Below are 18,792 nucleotides of genomic sequence, written 5' to 3'. Positions count from 1 at the left end.
ATTAGCTGAAGAAACAAATCTGTATGTGTTTTTCCTTCTAATAAGATACATTCAGCTTTGGTGCCCAGGGCTCTAAGAGTGTTAGCATAACTTTTGCTGGAATAAGAAAATCTTTGTTAGCAAATAGCAGTCTGCATAGAGAATATTCAGATCTTCATTTCATAGTACATGCAAACAACAGTTATACTACTCTGCTGAGAAATTCAATTTGCATACAGTGGAGGTTCACACCTGGAGTGACAAGGAATAGAATAATCTGCGCTCTCCCATATTTCATTTTTACTTGTGGCTCGTTTGGATATGAAATTAGTTGTTAATCTTGATTTATTTGTAGACGCTCGAGAGGGGTCAGGAAATACCTCAAGATGAAGTCTTCAAGATCAGAGGCGGATCCAGGATTTTAACTTTAGGGGTTCAAGATTTAAAATTTTAGGACAGGCCTCAAGGTACCATACAATAATAACCTAACCAAACAAAGAACATTGATATTCAAAAATTTTAAAAGTAACAATCCACCTTACCCTCAAAACCATAGAAATACTTTTCAAACTCCCTCACCCCGCTATACCCAAAAATTTACATTTCAATACTGTAGACATTGAAACAGTTAAGTACTGGATACAAGCAAATAATTCTATACTTTAGTTTAAATAAAGTGGTTTGAGATATTCTCTAAAACGCATAAATCTCATTAAGTTTTATTCAGTTGTTTCCTTACTTTTCAGGTGTACAAGTGTTATAGTGAAAGCACGAAAAAGTAAAATATTTGTTGAAGAGCCAGGTTAAATCAAATCATATGACCACTATCAACATGCAAAAGAGATACATATATTTAGTAAATATCACCATTACAATTGTCCCCGACGACTTGTCATGTTTTGAAAACGATCAATGATCGCATCATTTGGTACACTTTCAAATACTTCATCTTCTATATAACAAACTAAACAATCATTAAGAAATTGATCACCAATTCTGCTTCGCAAGTCATTTTTGATGTATTTCATTGAAGAAAAAGCTCTTTCTACTGTTGCAGTAGCCACAGGCAATATCAAGCTTAACTTCACAAGTAAATAAACAAGTCTCCAAGTCTTGTGCAGATTTGTTTCAACTAATGTTTCTGAAAGATCTCGAATTCCTTTCAAATTAGAGAAATCACTATCTTCTCTCACAAAGAGAATATAGTTGTCAAGCTCGTAACTGAGATCTTCAAGCTTGGAAACACTAAACTCATCACGATAAAGTGTACCAAGTTTCATAATTTTGTCTTTATCATAATTTGCAAAAGAATTATCCGGACTCAAACTAGCCATACCTAAAAGCAAATCACTATTCACTGCATCAAAACGACTATTAAGCTCCGCAAGTTGCAAATCAATAACAGCATTAAAGACTTCTACATGCAAATGATGAGAATATGTGACACTTGAACTCTTGCGCTTTGACTTTCCAATATGATAGTTCTTATCCATTTCAGGAATTAGAATATCATGCTTCACACAAAATGAAGAGACATCTTCAATCAAAGATTCCCATTTAGACTCTCTCATCGATTGCAGTTGCCTCTTGGCAAAACCAACAAGCTTCATAGCATTCACAATATCTTGATCTTTTCTTTGCAAAGTCATATTCAAATCATTTGTAATTGCCAACACTTTCAACATCATTTTCAACATATGCACAAACTCAAAAGATCTTATATCATTCACTAGACTTTTTGCCATGGATCTCTCTAGATAAGTTGTACCCTCACTTGCAATTACTTCAAGCACATGAACAATTGATGAGAATAATGCAATAAAATTACGCACTGTTTTAAAGTGAGATCCCCAACGGGTGTCACCGGGCCTTTGAAGCCCAAGTTCTTGATTTAGTCCACTTCCCGTATAAACTTCACCAAGCACTAGTAATTCCTCTAGTTTTTTTGCTTGATCTTCTCGAAGAATCTCCCTGCGCTTAAAAGAACCTCCAACAATATTCAAGACATTAGCAACAATATCAAAAAATTGATCTACATCATAGTGCTTCTTTGCAACAGCTACAAGAGTCAATTGCAACTGATGAGCAAAGCAATGTATGCAATAAGCTGAAGGAGTGTCTTCCAAAACTAGAGTTTTAAGACCATTGATTTTTCCTTGCATGTTACTAGCTCCATCATAACCTTGTCCCCGTATTTGAGATGGACTTAATGAATGCTCTAAAAGCAAAGAATAGATAGCATCTTTCAATGCTATTGCACTTGTATCTTTAACATGAACAACACTAAGGAATCGTTCAATAAGTGTGCCTTCTTTGTTGACATATCTAAGAACAAGAGCCATTTGTTCCTTATGAGAAACATCCTTAGATTCATCAACCAATATGCCAAAGTAATCTCCATTTAAATCTTCAATAATTGCTTTCAATGTTTCTTTTGCACAAGCATTCACGATCTCCTTTTGGATACTTGGAGCAATCATCATGTTATTTTGTGGAGCATTTTCTAGTACAACTTTGTTCACTTCATCATGCCTATTTGCATACCATTTTAAAAGTTCTAGAAAATTTCCCCTTTTTGTAGAAGTTTCACCTTCATTGTGGCCCCGAAAAGGCATTCCTTGTTTCAAAAGAAATCTTGTCACATCAACTGAAGCATTCAACCGAACTTGATAATTATTTTTATCTTTCTCATTATGCTTGTCAAAAGAAGTTACAATCGATTGTTCTTGATTCTTTAAGTCTCTCATCCTCTTGAAACACCGATTGTGAAGACTATTCACATCACCAATATGTCTATTAAGCCTTTCTATACCTTTATTCCAAGCTCTAAAACCATGTTTTGTAAAAGAATCTCCAACTCTTCCATGTTCATTTTTAAACAAGTAGCAACATAAACAAAAGCCCGCATCAAGTTTAACACTATATTCTAACCATTCAGAATATGAAGTACCAAACCAGTCAGGATTAAATTGACGCATGAGTCCACCAAATTCTCTCTTTGGGAATATATGATCACGAGGTTGGCATGGTCCTTTTTGAATATAATGTCTCCTTATTCGGTCACGTTCATTATAAGAATATTGTGAGATTTGCTTTCTTTCACCAGGATCAGGTTTAGGAAGATTCAAATCCAACACTTTATCTTTGTCATGAACAACTGGACACGAAGAAGAATTTGGCACAGGAGAGCTTAAACGAGAACTTGAAGGAGTTTGAATAACCTGGTAAAATCTCTTCATTATAGCGACTCTCGCTAAAAGAATCCTAAAATCACAAAACAAAAATCACTTCACATTGCATATATTAAATTTAATTTAATTAAACCAAGTATTAGTGGGTGGTGTACTTGAATTCTCTTTTTCCATTTTCTAGTTCTGGTTGTGAGATTAACCCAAAAAATATTTGATTAACTAACCCCAAAAAGCTGCATTCTCAAAAAGAAAAAAAAATATTATCCCAAATAGAATGCCTAAAAGCTTATAGTGTTGCATATGTTTTCAAAATTTATCCCATAAATGAACAATATTGCAGTACAATAAGAAATGAAAAGACATTAATAATAGATTTTGAGCTTTTAGGAGCATACCAGTAAATCAAAGAAGAGTTTGCTTGAAGCTTCTGACTTGGAACCAAGCTGAAAGAAGAGAAGACACACTTGTTTCAGTTGTTTGATTTTTTGATGTGGAGATTATAAAATTCAAGAAGCACTGAAAAAAAATATTGATTTGTTGGAACCCTAACTTTTGTACTGATGTTGAAAAGCCTTCTCAAAAGTGAGAAGTTTTTTGTTTCTTTAAAGAATGTGAAAATCAAGAAAACAGAAAAGAACATTCAGGTTCTTTTATGAGTATTTGAAAAGGAGAAAAAAAATCTCCTATAAGAAAATGAAGTACAAAAAAAAGGAATAAAAAGTATGAAGCGGGTCCTATTATTTTAAGAGCATACACGTGCCTATTAAATGGAAAAGGACAATATAAGTCCTGCATCAAAGAAAGCATATTTGATATAAAAAACGTGGTCAAGGAGAATCGAACTTGGATCTCCAAGCATGGATAAGCCTTACAGTGAACTGCCCAACCACTGAACCCCCAGCCTCTTTTAGTTTGGGGTTCAACACTAAATGTATATGTATATTTCGGATATTTAACACATTATATTTACGATTTACGTCAAAAGTTTGGGGTTCAATTGAACCCCACTCAAACACATTACATCCGCCCCTGTTCAAGATTACTCACACGAGGAAGGCGAAGAACGCAAATGGTACGGACCAATGGATTGAGCCTAGGGCTCAGCAAACCTATGTAAGTCACTAACTAACAATAATAACTACTTTTGTTTGAACTAAATTTACCTACTAACATTGCATCCTTCAATTTTAGACCAAGTTTCAACAACACAGGTTGGAATATTGTGCCAGTCAGCCAGCCGGGACATCGATGACCAACGAGATAATTGCTCAGCAGTGGATGGAGAAGGTAGCTCCCCCGACAAGGTATGGGACAGTTTATGGGATGCCTAATCGAGCATGTCGTCAATTTCCGTCGTTCCTTCAAGGCGTAGGTACTACTTCTGAAGGGGCAGTGGATCCTAAGGAGTACCAAGAAATGAAGCTGAAAGTTATTCAACTAACAAGTACACTTAGTTCTACGGAGGCAAGGATGTTGCATATGCAGGCCCAAATTGACAGCTTACTCAACTCGGGGTCCTCTCATATTCCCCCGTGTCCCGGGGATGCTCGTAGGTCACAGCCCAGTAGACGACGTAGGTCACAAGACAACATAGTTCATGCTCTTGTTGATGAGGATAGTGGGGCGGAATCGGATCATGTCTCTAACACCCAACGTTGACTTTTTTGATTCGTATACTTTTGGATTGTAATATTGCTATGTTTTCTTGGATATGTATAATTTTTTTATGATAGTTTTAATTCGAATTAGATGTACTTTTGAAGGTGAATTTGATTGTAGGAAGTAGTTTATGGATGTTTTAACTTTATGATGTTTAAGTGTTTGAATGTAGAAAGTAGTTTACGGTTGTTTAACTTTATGATGTTCAAGTGTTTGAATGTAGTTTTAAGGATATTTAGAAGTACTTTAAATTGAAACTTGAGGTTGAATTTGATTTTAGAATGTGAAGTTTATAATTATAGAAGTACTTTGATGAATTGGACGTATTGATGAATTGCATTGTTGATTTGGTTGATGAGTGTGATTGGCAGGTGGGCTGCTGTAAAAGCAGCTGAATGCTGGAATTTTTTTTCCAGATTTTCGACCTCATGAGGTCGAAAATTCACCCAGATATTGATAATTTTCGGCCTCATAAGGTCGAAATTGTACTCAAAAATTAAAATTTCGACCGCACGAGGTCGAAAATCTGGGCAACATTTTGAATTTCGACCTCATGAGGTCGAAATCTGGCAACAATATTGCTAAATTTCGACCTCATGCGGTCGAAATTCTGAAAATAATTTTTTATTATTTTTATCTTCTATCATATTTCGACCAGAAGAGGTCGAAGACTTTAAATAATAGTTGTATAAAAATAATATTTTCGACCGCATGCGGTCGAAATTTTTTACTCATATATTTAAATAAAAAATATTTTTTTTCGACCTCAGGTGGTCGAAAAATTTATTTTCGTAATTTAGGTAGAAAACTTATTTCGACCGCGTGAGATCGAAAATTTTCGACCACGTGAGGTCGAAAAAAATTTCACCCTAGCTGTTAGCGACCATGCCTTGCGGTCGAAAATTGGCCTTTTTCGACCGCGTGTGATCGAAAATTTTGGTCGAATTTCACTGTTTTTTTAGTAGTGTTATAGGTTCAAGAGATAAAGAAAGATACCATATTGACATGATCAAAAATCTTTGAAACACTATAGCTTCATGCAAATAGATTAATGCTAGTCACAAAAAGGATGTACCGCTACACTCTCAAATTTATATGCTTTCAATAGTTATCAAACTCAGAGAGGAAAAATGGTCAGTCTTATATAAGTCTATCCAATAGTTATATATATGGACGTATCGTCTCCTCTGCATTAGCATTATAAGTTTCATTATTATGTTTTTCTCATGGTTGTAGTCTGTTGTACTCATATATTACTTTGTTATAACCATTCTATATGATTTTCTATTATTATTATTTTTTTATTTTTATTTTATCTCATGTGAAAAGATAGTATTGATATGTCAAGACTACTAATCTCTGAATATTCTTAATTAATGATTTAGATTATCACATGTCGCATATAATGTTATCATTGTCACTATATCTTAGTCATTGCGTATACGATTATTATTTCGTGATTGAGACTATATATGTCGCTTTTCTTGCTTTATAGACTTGTGGGATATTAAGTTCTCTAATTTTTGTCACATTTTCTCACTTCTTTTAACATGAGCCTTTAAGAATTTGTTTGCGTTACACGATTGATTGACAATGTAATACTAAACAACAAAGGCTGCTTGTTGGAATTATTGATGTTTTTTTTTTTTATTGAACTACTATTTTTATGCGCGAGGCTTAATGACCAAGAGTTAACCCGAAATGTAATTCTTCATTTGACTTGTATCTAAACAAATTTAGATTTCTTTATTTTGTATTTCATCCTCATGTTATTTGAATAGAAGAGAATGTTAGAATAATAACAATTCTATTATCTAATGAAATAAATATATTAGAGTACTTTAACCTATGTATTTAATAACAAGTATACAAAGAGATTCATATCAAAATTAGCTCACACACACATACTCTTTTCTTTTGTAATTTACTAAAAAAATTACTAATGAAAAATGTAGTTCATCTGAGTTATACTTCTAAAGTTTTTATATCGAAAAGTCTATAACAGTTTGAACTATATACAAATATCACAGTTGTAAATTGCACGAAGCGCGACTAAGTGGTTTATAAAGTAAAAACATATAAAAGTTAGAGTAAACACTCTAACCTCATCACGACCCAAATTTCAAAGCCGTGAAGGCACTTACCCCACCCCATAAGCAAATCATCCACAATCGATTAAACCAACTGTAAACAAGTAAATTATACATATAGATAAAGTAGAGCGATTTCGATGTCGTAACTGAGTCTCATAATCATAAATATGCGGAAAAGAAACATACACCCAAAACCTGGTGTCACAGGTGTTAGAAATCTGTATCTGAAAAACAAACTTAAACAGAATCTGGAAAAATTTCAGAAAGCGAAAAACAGAAACTGAAAAATAAGGACAGTATCTGAAAATATATTTAGGAATCAAATCGAGCCCATTGAATGCATAGTGTGTCCTTAAAGAAATTATTCCCCTCAATGTACCCGAGGTTATTATGGAATATATCCTTCCAGGATAGAACGATTTACTCACCGGTGTATCGGTACAGAAAACTCCGGCGAACTGCGAACCACTAGACGACAGTAAAGCACACAGAAAGTTTAAGAGAGTGCAAGAAGTTTAGAAAGTCAAAAAATTCGTAAGGAAAAATCTGAGTATTATTAGGAATTTATAGCCATTGGGGAACTGTTTCTGAAAAGGTTTGCAATTCAGAACAGTCCTGTTAAAAAACAGTAGGAAAATTTTAAATTTAATCAGGGAAAAGAAAGGGTCAGGTGCGCAGATCCGGGTCATAAACCGGGTCATGATTTGGATAATTAATTAATAAATAATTGATTAAATAATTAAAACTAAATAAAATTTGGTCCAAAAAGATTATCAATCAATTAGATCCAAAGCCGAGCCGAGCGACGACAATAGCGCAAGGGGAGGTCCTCTTCTTAACTTTGTATGGGCTAGAAGATGTGCTTCTCTATATAAGCACAAGAACTTTCCTTTCCACTACCAATGTGGTAGAAATGCTTCTTCTAAAAAGCAATAAAGGAATAATTCAAAATTTTCATTTTCCCTCCATATTTTCTTCCCTTCATTTCCCATTCAACCAATCGTTAAAACCCCACAACAAGTACAAGAGCTACTAGAGTATGAGATACAAGTCTAATAAATCATTCTAGATACATTGTCTAAAATATAAATGACAGAATGTGAATTAAGTAATAGAGCCTGGTGCCGCGGATCAACCAGCAAATCATTCTGAATACTTCAGAAGATAGCCTCAACGGTCAGTGAATCACGTGTCTCACTGGTGCTCGAATAGACTCTGCATACAAAAAGGTGTAGCAAGTGTAGAGTGAGTATGGAAAATCAACGTGTACTCAGCAACATAGTCGACTGACTCTAAACTAAAGTGGTGGTGAGTGTTGGCCTTCTGAATGCTCATTTCCACACTTAACGGTTATTAACAAATAGGGCAAGTATTCTTTTGCACGATCCACTGACTGATGCAATCAAAATGGAAGTTGTGCCAACATGCGGCACTTCCAATGATCTAGCCATAAAAAAAGTCCCCCTGCAGAACCGAATAGTTATGCTTGAGTAAAACATTTTAACTTACATGGCTATAATTTGACTAGGAAACAACCAACTGAAATAATCTCTTACCATACAAATACAACACATATCATTGTCATCTACAGAATTTTGATCGGCTGATACTTGATGCACTTCATACGCGCAAAAGTGACTTTCCTGCTCTATTATGTGCTGACATATTCAACCTGTTCTTGAAAGGCCAACAATCCTAAATCTCAAACCAGAACTTGTGAAGGAACATACTCCATAAAGAACAATAAAATCTTCATACTATTTTTCTCCTTGTTTGTTCATTAATACCTCATAATTCATGTTCTCGACACCAACATAGAAAGTTTGAGGAGTACCATTTTGTGCCAAATCACAAGTGAGATATTAAAGTTTCATGGTATCAGATACTTCTATCTCCACATACTACAAATTCCTGTTGAAGCAGCAATACATCCAAGTTACAGGTTCAAGAGATAAAGAAAGATACTTGATTGACATGATCAGAAATCTTAAGACACATTGCTTCATTCAAACAGATTAATAGTAGTCACAAAAAGGATGTACCGCTACACTCCCAAATTTATATGCTTTCAATAGTTATCAAACTCATAGAGGAAAATTGGATAGTCTTATATAACACTATTCAATAGTCATATATAAGGATATATCGCCTCCTCTGGGTTAGAATTATAAGCTTCATTATCATGTTTTCCTCCTCGGTTGTAGCCTGATGTACTCATATATTTCTTTGTTATAACCATTATAATATGATTCTCTATTATTTTGTTTTTTATTGTTTTTTTTTTTAGACATTTTTCTTAATTTGTCTCATGTAAGAAGATAGTACCGATATGTCAAAGACTATTACTCTTTATACATTTTTAATTGGTGATTTAGATTATCACATGTCGCGTATAATTATTATCTTTGTCACTATATCTTAGCCACTGCGCATTATATCAACAACACATATTTAATTGTTGTCACTTTTTTTGCTTTATAGAATTGGGGGATATTAAGGTCTCTAATTTTTGTCTAATTTTCTCACTTCTTTTAACATGAACCTTTAATAATTTGTTGTGTTACATGATCTATTGATGACGCAATACTAAACAACAAAGGCTGCTTGATATTATAGATGTCTTGTTGATTGAACTACTATTTTTATGCACGAGACTTAAAAACCAAAAAGTTAAAGCGAAATGTAATTCTTTATTTGCTTTGTATCCAGTCAAATTTAAATATCTTTGCATTTCATCTTCATGTTACTAGAATAGAAGAAAATCTTAGAATAATAAAGTTTTATTATCTAAGAAAATAAATATATCAGAGTACCTTAACACATGTATAATAACAAGTACACAAAGAAATTCATGTATTAAAATTAGCTCATATACACACATACTTTTTCTTTTATAAATTTTTAAAATATTGCTAATGAAAAACGCAGTTCATCTAATTTATACTTCTAATAGTATTTGTATCGAAATGTTTATAAATGTATGAATAATATACAAATATCACAGTTATAAACCGAAGCGCTTCTACTTCACAAGTGGTTTTATAAAGTAAAAGCTTATAAAAGTCAGAGTAAAAGCACTTACCCCCCACCTGGTAAGCAAACCATCCACAGCTGATTAAGCTAATTGTAAACAAGTAAATTATATGTAAAGATAAAGTAAAGTCATTTCAATGTCGTGACAAAGTCTCATAATTATAAATATGCAGAAAATGAACATACACCTCAAAACCTGGTGTCACAAGTACAAGAGTTACCGGAATATGAGATACAAGTCTGATAAATCATCCTAAATACACAGTCTGAAAATATAAATTGAATGTAAGATAAGGAATGGAGTTCGGTGACACGGATCAGCCAGAAGCCTCTACTTTCTTTTATTGGCTAGTTTTATCCTTCATTACAAGTTTGGGGGCTATTTCTACGAAATCTCCAAATCCACCCAAATAACCCGATTTCAATTGAAATTACCTGTCCCTAGGGGTGTTCATGGTTCAATTTGGATCGGTTATTGATTAAAACCATAACCAAACCAATTTAGTCGGTTTTTAAATGTCTAAAACCATAACCAAATCAAATAAAATAATAACCACCGGTTTGGTTCAGTTTGGTTCGATTTTTCGGTTTATAACTAGCAGTCATGAGACTTATCAGTAAAACATTAAAAAGTTGAAAAAGACGTGTCTTTTTTTTGTTCAAATGATAGGTTTTATTTATAATTTAAGGTGAAACATACATCATAGAAACATTTTCACTATTAGTGATAGTGTAGTACTCAAGTTATCCAAAGTTGCTAAACTATTACATATAGAGCTAAAAAGTAACTCAGTACTTGCATTTTGCCCTCAATTCTCCCATTTTATTAAAAAACTTTGTGTAATGATGCTAAAATTCAGATGTTTTTCTATCATTATCTTCAAGGCTAGGGTCTCGACTACAAGGATTTTTTTTTTTCTTCTTCTTTTTTTAGGAGGATTATTCACGGAAGAAGTATTAGAGCATTACCGTGTGCTTGAGTTGCAGCAAATGCTGATGTTACTATGTTACTGAAGGTTCTTCAGTAGGAACCTCCAAATTTACAACCTCTGTCCTTTTCATATGAAAAATATTAGAAATTTAGGACCCATTCAGACAAGAAAAAAGAAAGGTATAAATTCGAAAGAAAAAAAGAAACAACTTAAAATCAAATGACTGACAAAGAAAGACTAAAAATTTACCTCTTTTCATATGAAAAATATTAGAAGTTTAGGACCCATTCAGGCAAGAAAAAAGAAAGATATAAATTCGAAAGAAAAGAAGAAACAACCTAAAATCAAATGTCTGACAAAGAAAGACTAAAAATTTAAGTTAAAGACATTAGACTCTAACGTGAGCTTCTGTTAGTAGGTTTACACTTGACACTTAAAGAGTTAAAAGGCTTAAAGACATGAGCTTGAACATATTCTTAAAAACACGTGCCTTAAACAATCGTGTGAAATAAGTAGATCAAAAACCAAATTAATGATTAAAAGGTATAAAATATTTATAATTCTTTATGAAAAACTAATATTATACATATGAATAATTATAAAATTTATGTATATAATTTATCGGTTTGGTTCAGTTATTTATTCGGTTATTTTTTAATAGAATCATAATTAAACCAAATATTATCGATTTTTAAAATTTAAAATCAAATCAAATCAAACCAAATATTAATTTTTTTATTCGATTTAGTTAAATTTTCAATTTAGTTTTAACTTTAACCAAAACAGTGAACAGCCTTACCTGTCCCTCTATTTTAACCCGACTCGCGACCCTCTATATTAAACCAAATTAAACCTTATAGGCGGTGACGGTTTAATTTCAGCCCATCAACTTACATGTGATTTAGTTTCAGAGAAGTACGCCGTCCGACGAGGTGGAGAAGGCTGTGGTGTGCGGCTGCTAGGTTTTCTGAGAAAGTAAATAAGGGAAATCATTTCACTTCTTTTCTCTGCTCATTCTCTCCTGTTTGAAGTTGAAGAGAAAGCTGGTGTTTGAGTGCGTTCGAGGCTTTAGGCGACGACCATCATCGGCTGCCGGAGCTTCAGCTTGATATTCTTTTTCTCTCTTCTCCCAAGTGGCTCTGTAACTCTGTAGGGAAAAAGTAATAGAGAAAGTTTTCCGGTGACTGAGAAATCGCCATGGGTGGTGGCCGTATTCTTGGAGAAAACATGTGTGGTGGAGGATTTGATTTTTAGATGGGGTTTAATGTAGTTGGTCGCGGGTCGGGTTAAAATAGGAGAACTGAGTAATTTCAATTGAAATTGGTTATTTGGATGGATTTGGGGTCCGTCAAATTATGGTATTTTTGATAACTTTAGTAACATCAGAATAGAAATAGCTAATCAATAAAAGTAGAGGGGTATTTTTGATCTTTTTCATTATTCTTTTACTTTTTAAAAAAAAGTTGTCTGGTATCTACAATCTATATATTATTAAAAAGAGGATAGTTTTAGGATAAAAATTAGTTAATTAGTTGATAGTTAGTTACAGTTTTAAAATTTAAATTTAAACTAGAAAATTCAAACAAAGAAAATTGTGAATAACTGATCAGTTTGTGAATTCTCTTCGGAATTTTAAAATTTTCATATTTTAACATTAAATTTTAAAGGTTAAAAATAGATTCAACTTCCTTGAATATTACAGCATTTAACAATTTTTTTTTTAAAAATAACAACTGTCCCACGATCACCTCTTCTCAAACAATTGATCTGTCAGCCACACCCATGACTTTCGCAATTGAAAGTCTTTCAGATATATATAAAAAATAAAATCCGGGGCTCTTAAATTGAAATAATAAATATATCATTTAAATAAAATTAAAACATAATTGAGGACACCCTCAGTAATGGGGAAGACACGTTTTGTCAACCGCTTCAGTTAAGGAATTTCAACTTCAAATTGAGGAAAATAGTGGTGTCAGTTTTACTGCAACCTCATCAACAAAATCCCAATGCAAAAGCCAAAAAGAAAATGATTTACCCATTTCTGAATCTGAAGGTACCTAAAATCTCAACAACACAAATTGTAATTAGCAAAACAGACAGGGAACCTGGAAGAAAATGTTTTGGGTGATAATCAGAGGAAGAGGAATGTCCAACAACATTCATTCATATAAAAGATAAAATTCAAAAGGTGGGTACAATTCAAGGGTTTTCTTTTGATTCCAAGCAGTCACTAGGCAGGTCGCAGTTCACATAGATGTTAATTCAGGGGAAGACATAAGCAACGTGGAATGCGGAAATTCATGTTATCTGAACTATTTCTCAAGCCTTTTTATGATTGTAAAATTTACAACTATGCTTTCAGATGGGCTGATTGTGTTCTCTCAATCTACAACAAAGGTATCGTGCTAATTTTGATTTTAGTTTTATATGGATCACACTGGTCATGTTGTTGTTGTGTTTTGGTTTACTATTGCTACAATGTGAACATAAAGAATTGCTACAATGTGAACATAAAGAAGAGAGAAATGATCAAAATAAAAAGATCTCCTTTATATGGAATAAGAATCAGTTCTTTAACAATGCTCTCCAGTTTGTTGGTTCTCTTAACAAGAACATAAAGAAGTCCTCAGAACTTGGACATATTTTTGTTTAAAAAAAAATTAATGGCAACTATCTTTTGACTCTTGCCTACAGGCCATGTCCCTTGGTACCAGGGGAGAAAACGGTGGCTTTATGTCGATAGTTAGGGAGACAAACCAAGGGCAGTGGATTGATGGAGGAGTGAACAGTGTCATTCTACTCTATTGGTTTTATAGAATGAAAAGCCAGGTAAATTTTCATCGGAAACCAATTGTCAAAAAAGAAAAAAACTCAACTTTATTCAATTTTATATTTTCTTTCTTTTTCTCGAGAGAGGACTAGACAGAGAATAGTTGGAGGAAGTCTGAGCTGAATGAATTCATCGTTCCACGTATGTGATGAGTATGTTAGGTTCTAGAGTGATCAATTGTTGTTGTTGCTGAATGAAGTCCAAATTTTCATTGACTACTTCATAAACTTTAATGATATATTTGTGAGCGCAAGATCTTTTGATAATGATATTACTGCTAGCTCTTTTTTTTTTCTTCTTAGAATGATATTACTGCTAGCTCTCTGTGCAAAAGTTAATTGGTTATACATATTCGTTAGGAAACTTTCTAAAAACTTTGGGCTTTGTTGCTTGGTCTCAAGTAATTTTGGGGTAAATGGGTTAGGATGATAGTTTTATTGCATCCTTCCTTTAACTTAAGTCAAACTTCCTTATGCTTCTTATGTCAGAGCATTTTAAGTTCCGCCTATCATATGGTCGTATAGTCATATAGTTATGGAGGAACTATGGGAGAACGACGAATGCTATATATCCTCAGGCCCAATATTCAGAGAGAGAGAGAGATAGTAAATTCCTTGAAATACTTATTTGAAGAATCATAAAATAGCTTTTCCTTTAGAAATTATGTAGTTTGAAATTTTGATTTCTGTTTAAGTTACACGTAATAACAATCAATTGTTTATTCCTGATGAAAGATGTTTGATTTTTAAAAGTTGTATTATCTATCTATCAAACTTCTTTACACGAGTGCAACTGTAGTTCACTGTTTGTAAAGCAAATATACAGTACTGCTGTTACATCTCTCAAAATCTTACTAGAGTTAAATTTTGAAACATTGCAGACAATATACATGGATGATTACATTTCCACTTATAAAGAAAAATCACAGTTTGATTTGTATGCTCATTAAGGAACGAGTGGTTATGAATTCATCAAATAGCCAATTTTGTAAAGTGAATTGTGAATGTAAAGTGAATTTTGGACGAGGTAAGGAGTCTTCAATATTACAGACCAAAATTTAGCTATATCTCCTGTATGGATGATAATAAAACAAGTCTGACGCTATATCTTCTGGTTCTGCAACTTTTGTTGGCATGTAGGTGTCTGTACTTGCAAATGTTAAGTATAGATTGCAGTGGTTGATTTCAGACAATGACTAATTCAATCATCAAAAAAGCATCCTTTTCTCAATATGATGGTCCTTATTTAATCCAATGATTGTTGCATTAGTTTCATGTCACATTGCATTCGATTATATTCCATAGAACTCTACATTCAAGAATGTATTAAGCTCCTTGATTTTGAGGCTCGCGATTTTGTAATGTGCTATTCCTACTCTGTCTACATTTCTCCATTATCTCTGCTGCTCTATTTTTCTTTTGTTCAAAGAAGCATCAAACTGACACCTTCACATAGTACTCTTGGAAAATTCTCTGTGGTGAAGCAAATAATCTCCCCAAAATACACTAGCAAAGAGTTTTCCCTGTATAAATAGCTTAATTAAAAAGAGATCCTAGACATCAGGCATGGACTTTAAAGGTGAACAGGAACCTGTGTTGGCTCCAAATACTTGGTTGCACATAGAGAGTAGTGCCTCTGGCAATGAGAACGTTTATCCAATTTATGCGTTAAAGAGGTATTGATTACAAGCTTATTAATATTGAAGCAAAATTAGTACATTGATTTCTCAGTAGACCTAATTAAATGTTGAGTTAAAGAGTAGTTGCTCTGCGACACACTTTTTGTTTTTAAAATTCTGATGATCTATTTCTTGCAAGTTAAGGATATTATAGCTGAAATATTTTGTTTTAACGGTCTTGGGGTTTGCAAAAATTTACTGCAATTTGTTAAAAAGCACGAGGCTAATTGATTTGGTGTTGCACAGTGATGTTAGGGTTGTTGAACGTATTGACTTTGACCATCAGGCAAATTCTCTGATTTTGTTTCTTTTATTACGTCAAATTCATCTATTTGAAGTGTTATCTTTAAAAGTCTTGTGGCAGTAGTGTATTGTAAGTAAGGAGGTCCCGGTAAGAAAGTATCAAAGTGCAGGCATACAAGGGTTGGATCAAGCACTTCTGCCTTAAGAGAAATCAGTTGATTTCTAATTAAACACTGTGATATTTATCTTCTGCACTTAATTCTATGAGCTTAAACTAGCAAATCAAATCTCTTGCTCTTGCTACATTGTCAGATATTAATATTATTAGCTTGAAATCCTTCCATAATACAGTTAGTCACATGAAGAGGAAAAGGGTCACCCATGGTCAGTTATTAGTCAGTTCTTCAAGTTTATGATGCCTGAAATCTTTTTTCGGAAGTCTTAATGTTACATTTTTTTGTCGTGTGAAAACACAAACATGCATTTCCTTTTTGTGATGTGCTGCTGCAGCCCCACTAATTTGCATGACTTAGCTTTATTTTGTCTGTTTTTACTACTAAAATCAGCTGGGGCAAATTGGACAGGATGAAAGGAAAGAAAGCCAAAGAGCTGAGAGAAGCAACAAAGGAGCTCGAGGTAAGCATCATATGGTCAAAGATCCTGATTTACCCAACAAGGAGCCATCTCGGACCTTGGAACTGAACATCAGAATATACAAACTGAGTTACATGTCAAAACAATACGATTTATATAGAAACCTTGCCGTCAATTTCATATCAAAAGTCCAACAAAAATCGTATGGAGGAGTAAACATTTCCTTTATTCTCAAACTTAACCACAAAATTATAACTTTTCTGCAGATTTAAAATTTTGTTGGTGTGCTTAACATGTGACGAATATAGTTAATTTTTGAAAATTTTACAATCACTTGGTAAAGAAATTATTGAAGTACTTCATCCTGTGACGAATATAGTTAATTTAAATATTTATTTCTTGGTATATCATCTGCTTTCTTTCTACTCATTACGCAGTTTGTTTGATCTTTTCTTGAGGGATTGTTGATGCATTTCCACTGAACTTGTGTTGGTTTCTACTAGATTTAGATTAATGGGAATGTATAGAGAAGTAGTTTCAAGAATCCAGTTTCTTATAGTTCGCTGCAAAAACCATGAAATGAAGTTTGTATGTGACTCTAATATGCACAGTCACACAAGCTCATCACGAATAATGGTGATTTAATTGTATGTCAACAGCACAAGCCATATATTGATATTTACTGGCAGTCATACCAAAAGTCTCCAACCAAAAAAAAAAAGTCACCCTCAAAACTTATTGAACTTACAACTTGAAATGCAGTCCAAAAGTTCCTATTCCGTTGTAGCTTTTGATACGCAAGTTAAATTTCCGATGAAGTTGTAGAGGACAGTATTATTAAGGAGTACGGAGGAAATGATCTCTTGGCTCTTATAATTTGAATAGAAGAAAATGGATTTTTTAGATCTCTTATGTGTTTTTTTTTCAGATCTCTTATGTGTAAAAAATGAAGATCTCTTGTGAAAGGGTCATAAAACTAAAAAAAACATTGTAAAGGGTCATAATTTCATTTCTCAAAAATAGTTTTTGGTATGAACCAATTTTTTGGTCTGGCTTGTCTTTATTATTTTCCACGCATGATATTTTATGTGATTAATTTACTTTGATACACTCCGCGCGTCGCGCGGGTACGTATACTAGTAGTATATTAAATCTCCACAGACGCTATAGCAATTTATGTATTTAACATAAGTAGGGTTTTTTCACTCTTTCAGAAATAAAGATGGACATTAATTTGAGATGAAATATTTTACAAAAACTAAGATTACCAGTTTTCGTCGTGACTCGTGGGATAGAATGATAAATAAAGGCTGGAAATATTAACAAATGCCAAAAAGTAAGCTTACTCTTGAAATCTTCTTTAGTTTAATCAGAGAGGAACATATTGAAAGTTTTCGTGTGACATTCCATATATTTACTAGACAATATTAAAGGTTATTAGTAAAATATATATATATATATATATATATATATCCTGCAAAGGCTTTATTATGTTGCTTGTGAGATCAAACTTTGGTCTTTTCTCTTTGATACATGTTCACACTTATGTTATTTATTAAGAAAGTTAAAAAAAGTCTCCAAGAATTATGTTATTCGTGAAAATTAGCATGAATGCCTACATATTTAAGGGGTAAAGCAATGGATATCGAATACACAAATGAGTGCACTTTAGTCAAGAAATGCAGAGTTTAAAGGGAACACAAAAATTAGAATAGTACATATGCAGTTTTATTCAAAACATATGGATAGACAAAACATATAGAAAAAGTAACAACTAGGTAGAATACTTTTTTATGTTTAGTATGAGTACATGAGCGATAGATCGTTTTGTGGTGAGATGTTTGACATTGTTGCTTTTAAAGAAACTTGGCTCCTTTAGTCAACAAACAAGTCACCCTAGGACAATTCACATTCATTATTTAAAGAAATTTGTACTTTATTCTTTCATGTATAATAACATGGTTACACGTGTCAAAAAAATAGTAATAATAAAAAATCTCACGAAGGCGCCCATCCCGTCCCGTTTCGTCCCGTAAGCTTAGTGGGATGGGACAGGCCTAGTGTTTAGTCCCACCTATTGGGTCCCCCTGTCCCCTTAACTCCGTCCCTCGTCCCGTCTTGTCTCACTTAAATTTTTTCGTCCCATTGGACAACCATAATTGCAAGTTAGAAAAGTCAGAAATTTTACTCTCATTTCTTCTTGGACCATAGATCTCATTTCTGACAAACGGTTTCACAAAAGGCACAATTAAGAAAGTTTGTAACAATTTTTAGAAAACTCTAGCGCTTGCCGCTCTTATATATAATGATCTTTATCAATCCCTCTCATTCTCAACACAATTTAATCTACTGTTGCTGAGATAAATAGAGCTAACAATAGTGAAGAAGACATCAATGACAATGGTGATGACGATGACGATGATGATTTTTAGAACAAGAATGATAATAATAAAAGAAATCCAAAATAAACTTGCTTGTTTTAGAGGCACGTTAAGACGTTTCTTGAAGATAGTTGGAGTCTCTCCCACGAGCAAACGGAAGAATAAATAACAACTCT

The 18,792-nt window shown here is 33.2% G+C and overlaps 2 protein-coding genes across 3 annotated transcripts; one reads left to right on the top strand and one right to left on the bottom strand.

Annotated features, from left to right (window-relative positions):
* Window positions 1-848: 848 nt before the first annotated feature.
* On the bottom strand, window positions 849-3,218 carry LOC132608119 (uncharacterized). Its single transcript, XM_060322193.1, has one exon. It carries the CDS (start codon window positions 3,216-3,218, stop codon window positions 849-851), a length of 2,370 nt encoding a protein of 789 aa, XP_060178176.1.
* A 9,559-nt stretch (window positions 3,219-12,777) lies between these two features.
* On the top strand, window positions 12,778-17,030 carry LOC132606675 (uncharacterized). Of its 2 annotated transcripts, XR_009570009.1 has the most exons (4): window positions 12,878-13,287; window positions 13,585-13,719; window positions 13,803-13,861; window positions 14,601-17,030. XR_009570009.1 is itself a non-coding variant. In XM_060320270.1 (3 exons), exons 1-3 carry the CDS (start codon window positions 13,222-13,224, stop codon window positions 16,505-16,507), a joined length of 483 nt encoding a protein of 160 aa, XP_060176253.1. In that variant the 5' UTR covers window positions 12,778-13,221; the 3' UTR covers window positions 16,508-16,846. The 2 variants fall into 2 exon arrangements, 1 of the variants encoding a protein (XP_060176253.1); XM_060320270.1 differs by lacking the exon at window positions 13,803-13,861 and having other exon boundaries at window positions 12,778-13,287; window positions 16,226-16,846.
* The last annotated feature ends 1,762 nt before the right edge of the window (window positions 17,031-18,792 follow it).

Source organism: Lycium barbarum, chromosome 8 (assembly GCF_019175385.1).
Source record: "Lycium barbarum isolate Lr01 chromosome 8, ASM1917538v2, whole genome shotgun sequence".
Taxonomy (NCBI): Eukaryota; Viridiplantae; Streptophyta; class Magnoliopsida; order Solanales; family Solanaceae; genus Lycium; species Lycium barbarum.
Note: the sequence above shows the minus strand (reverse complement) of the source record. Positions and strands in the feature narration are given on the sequence as shown.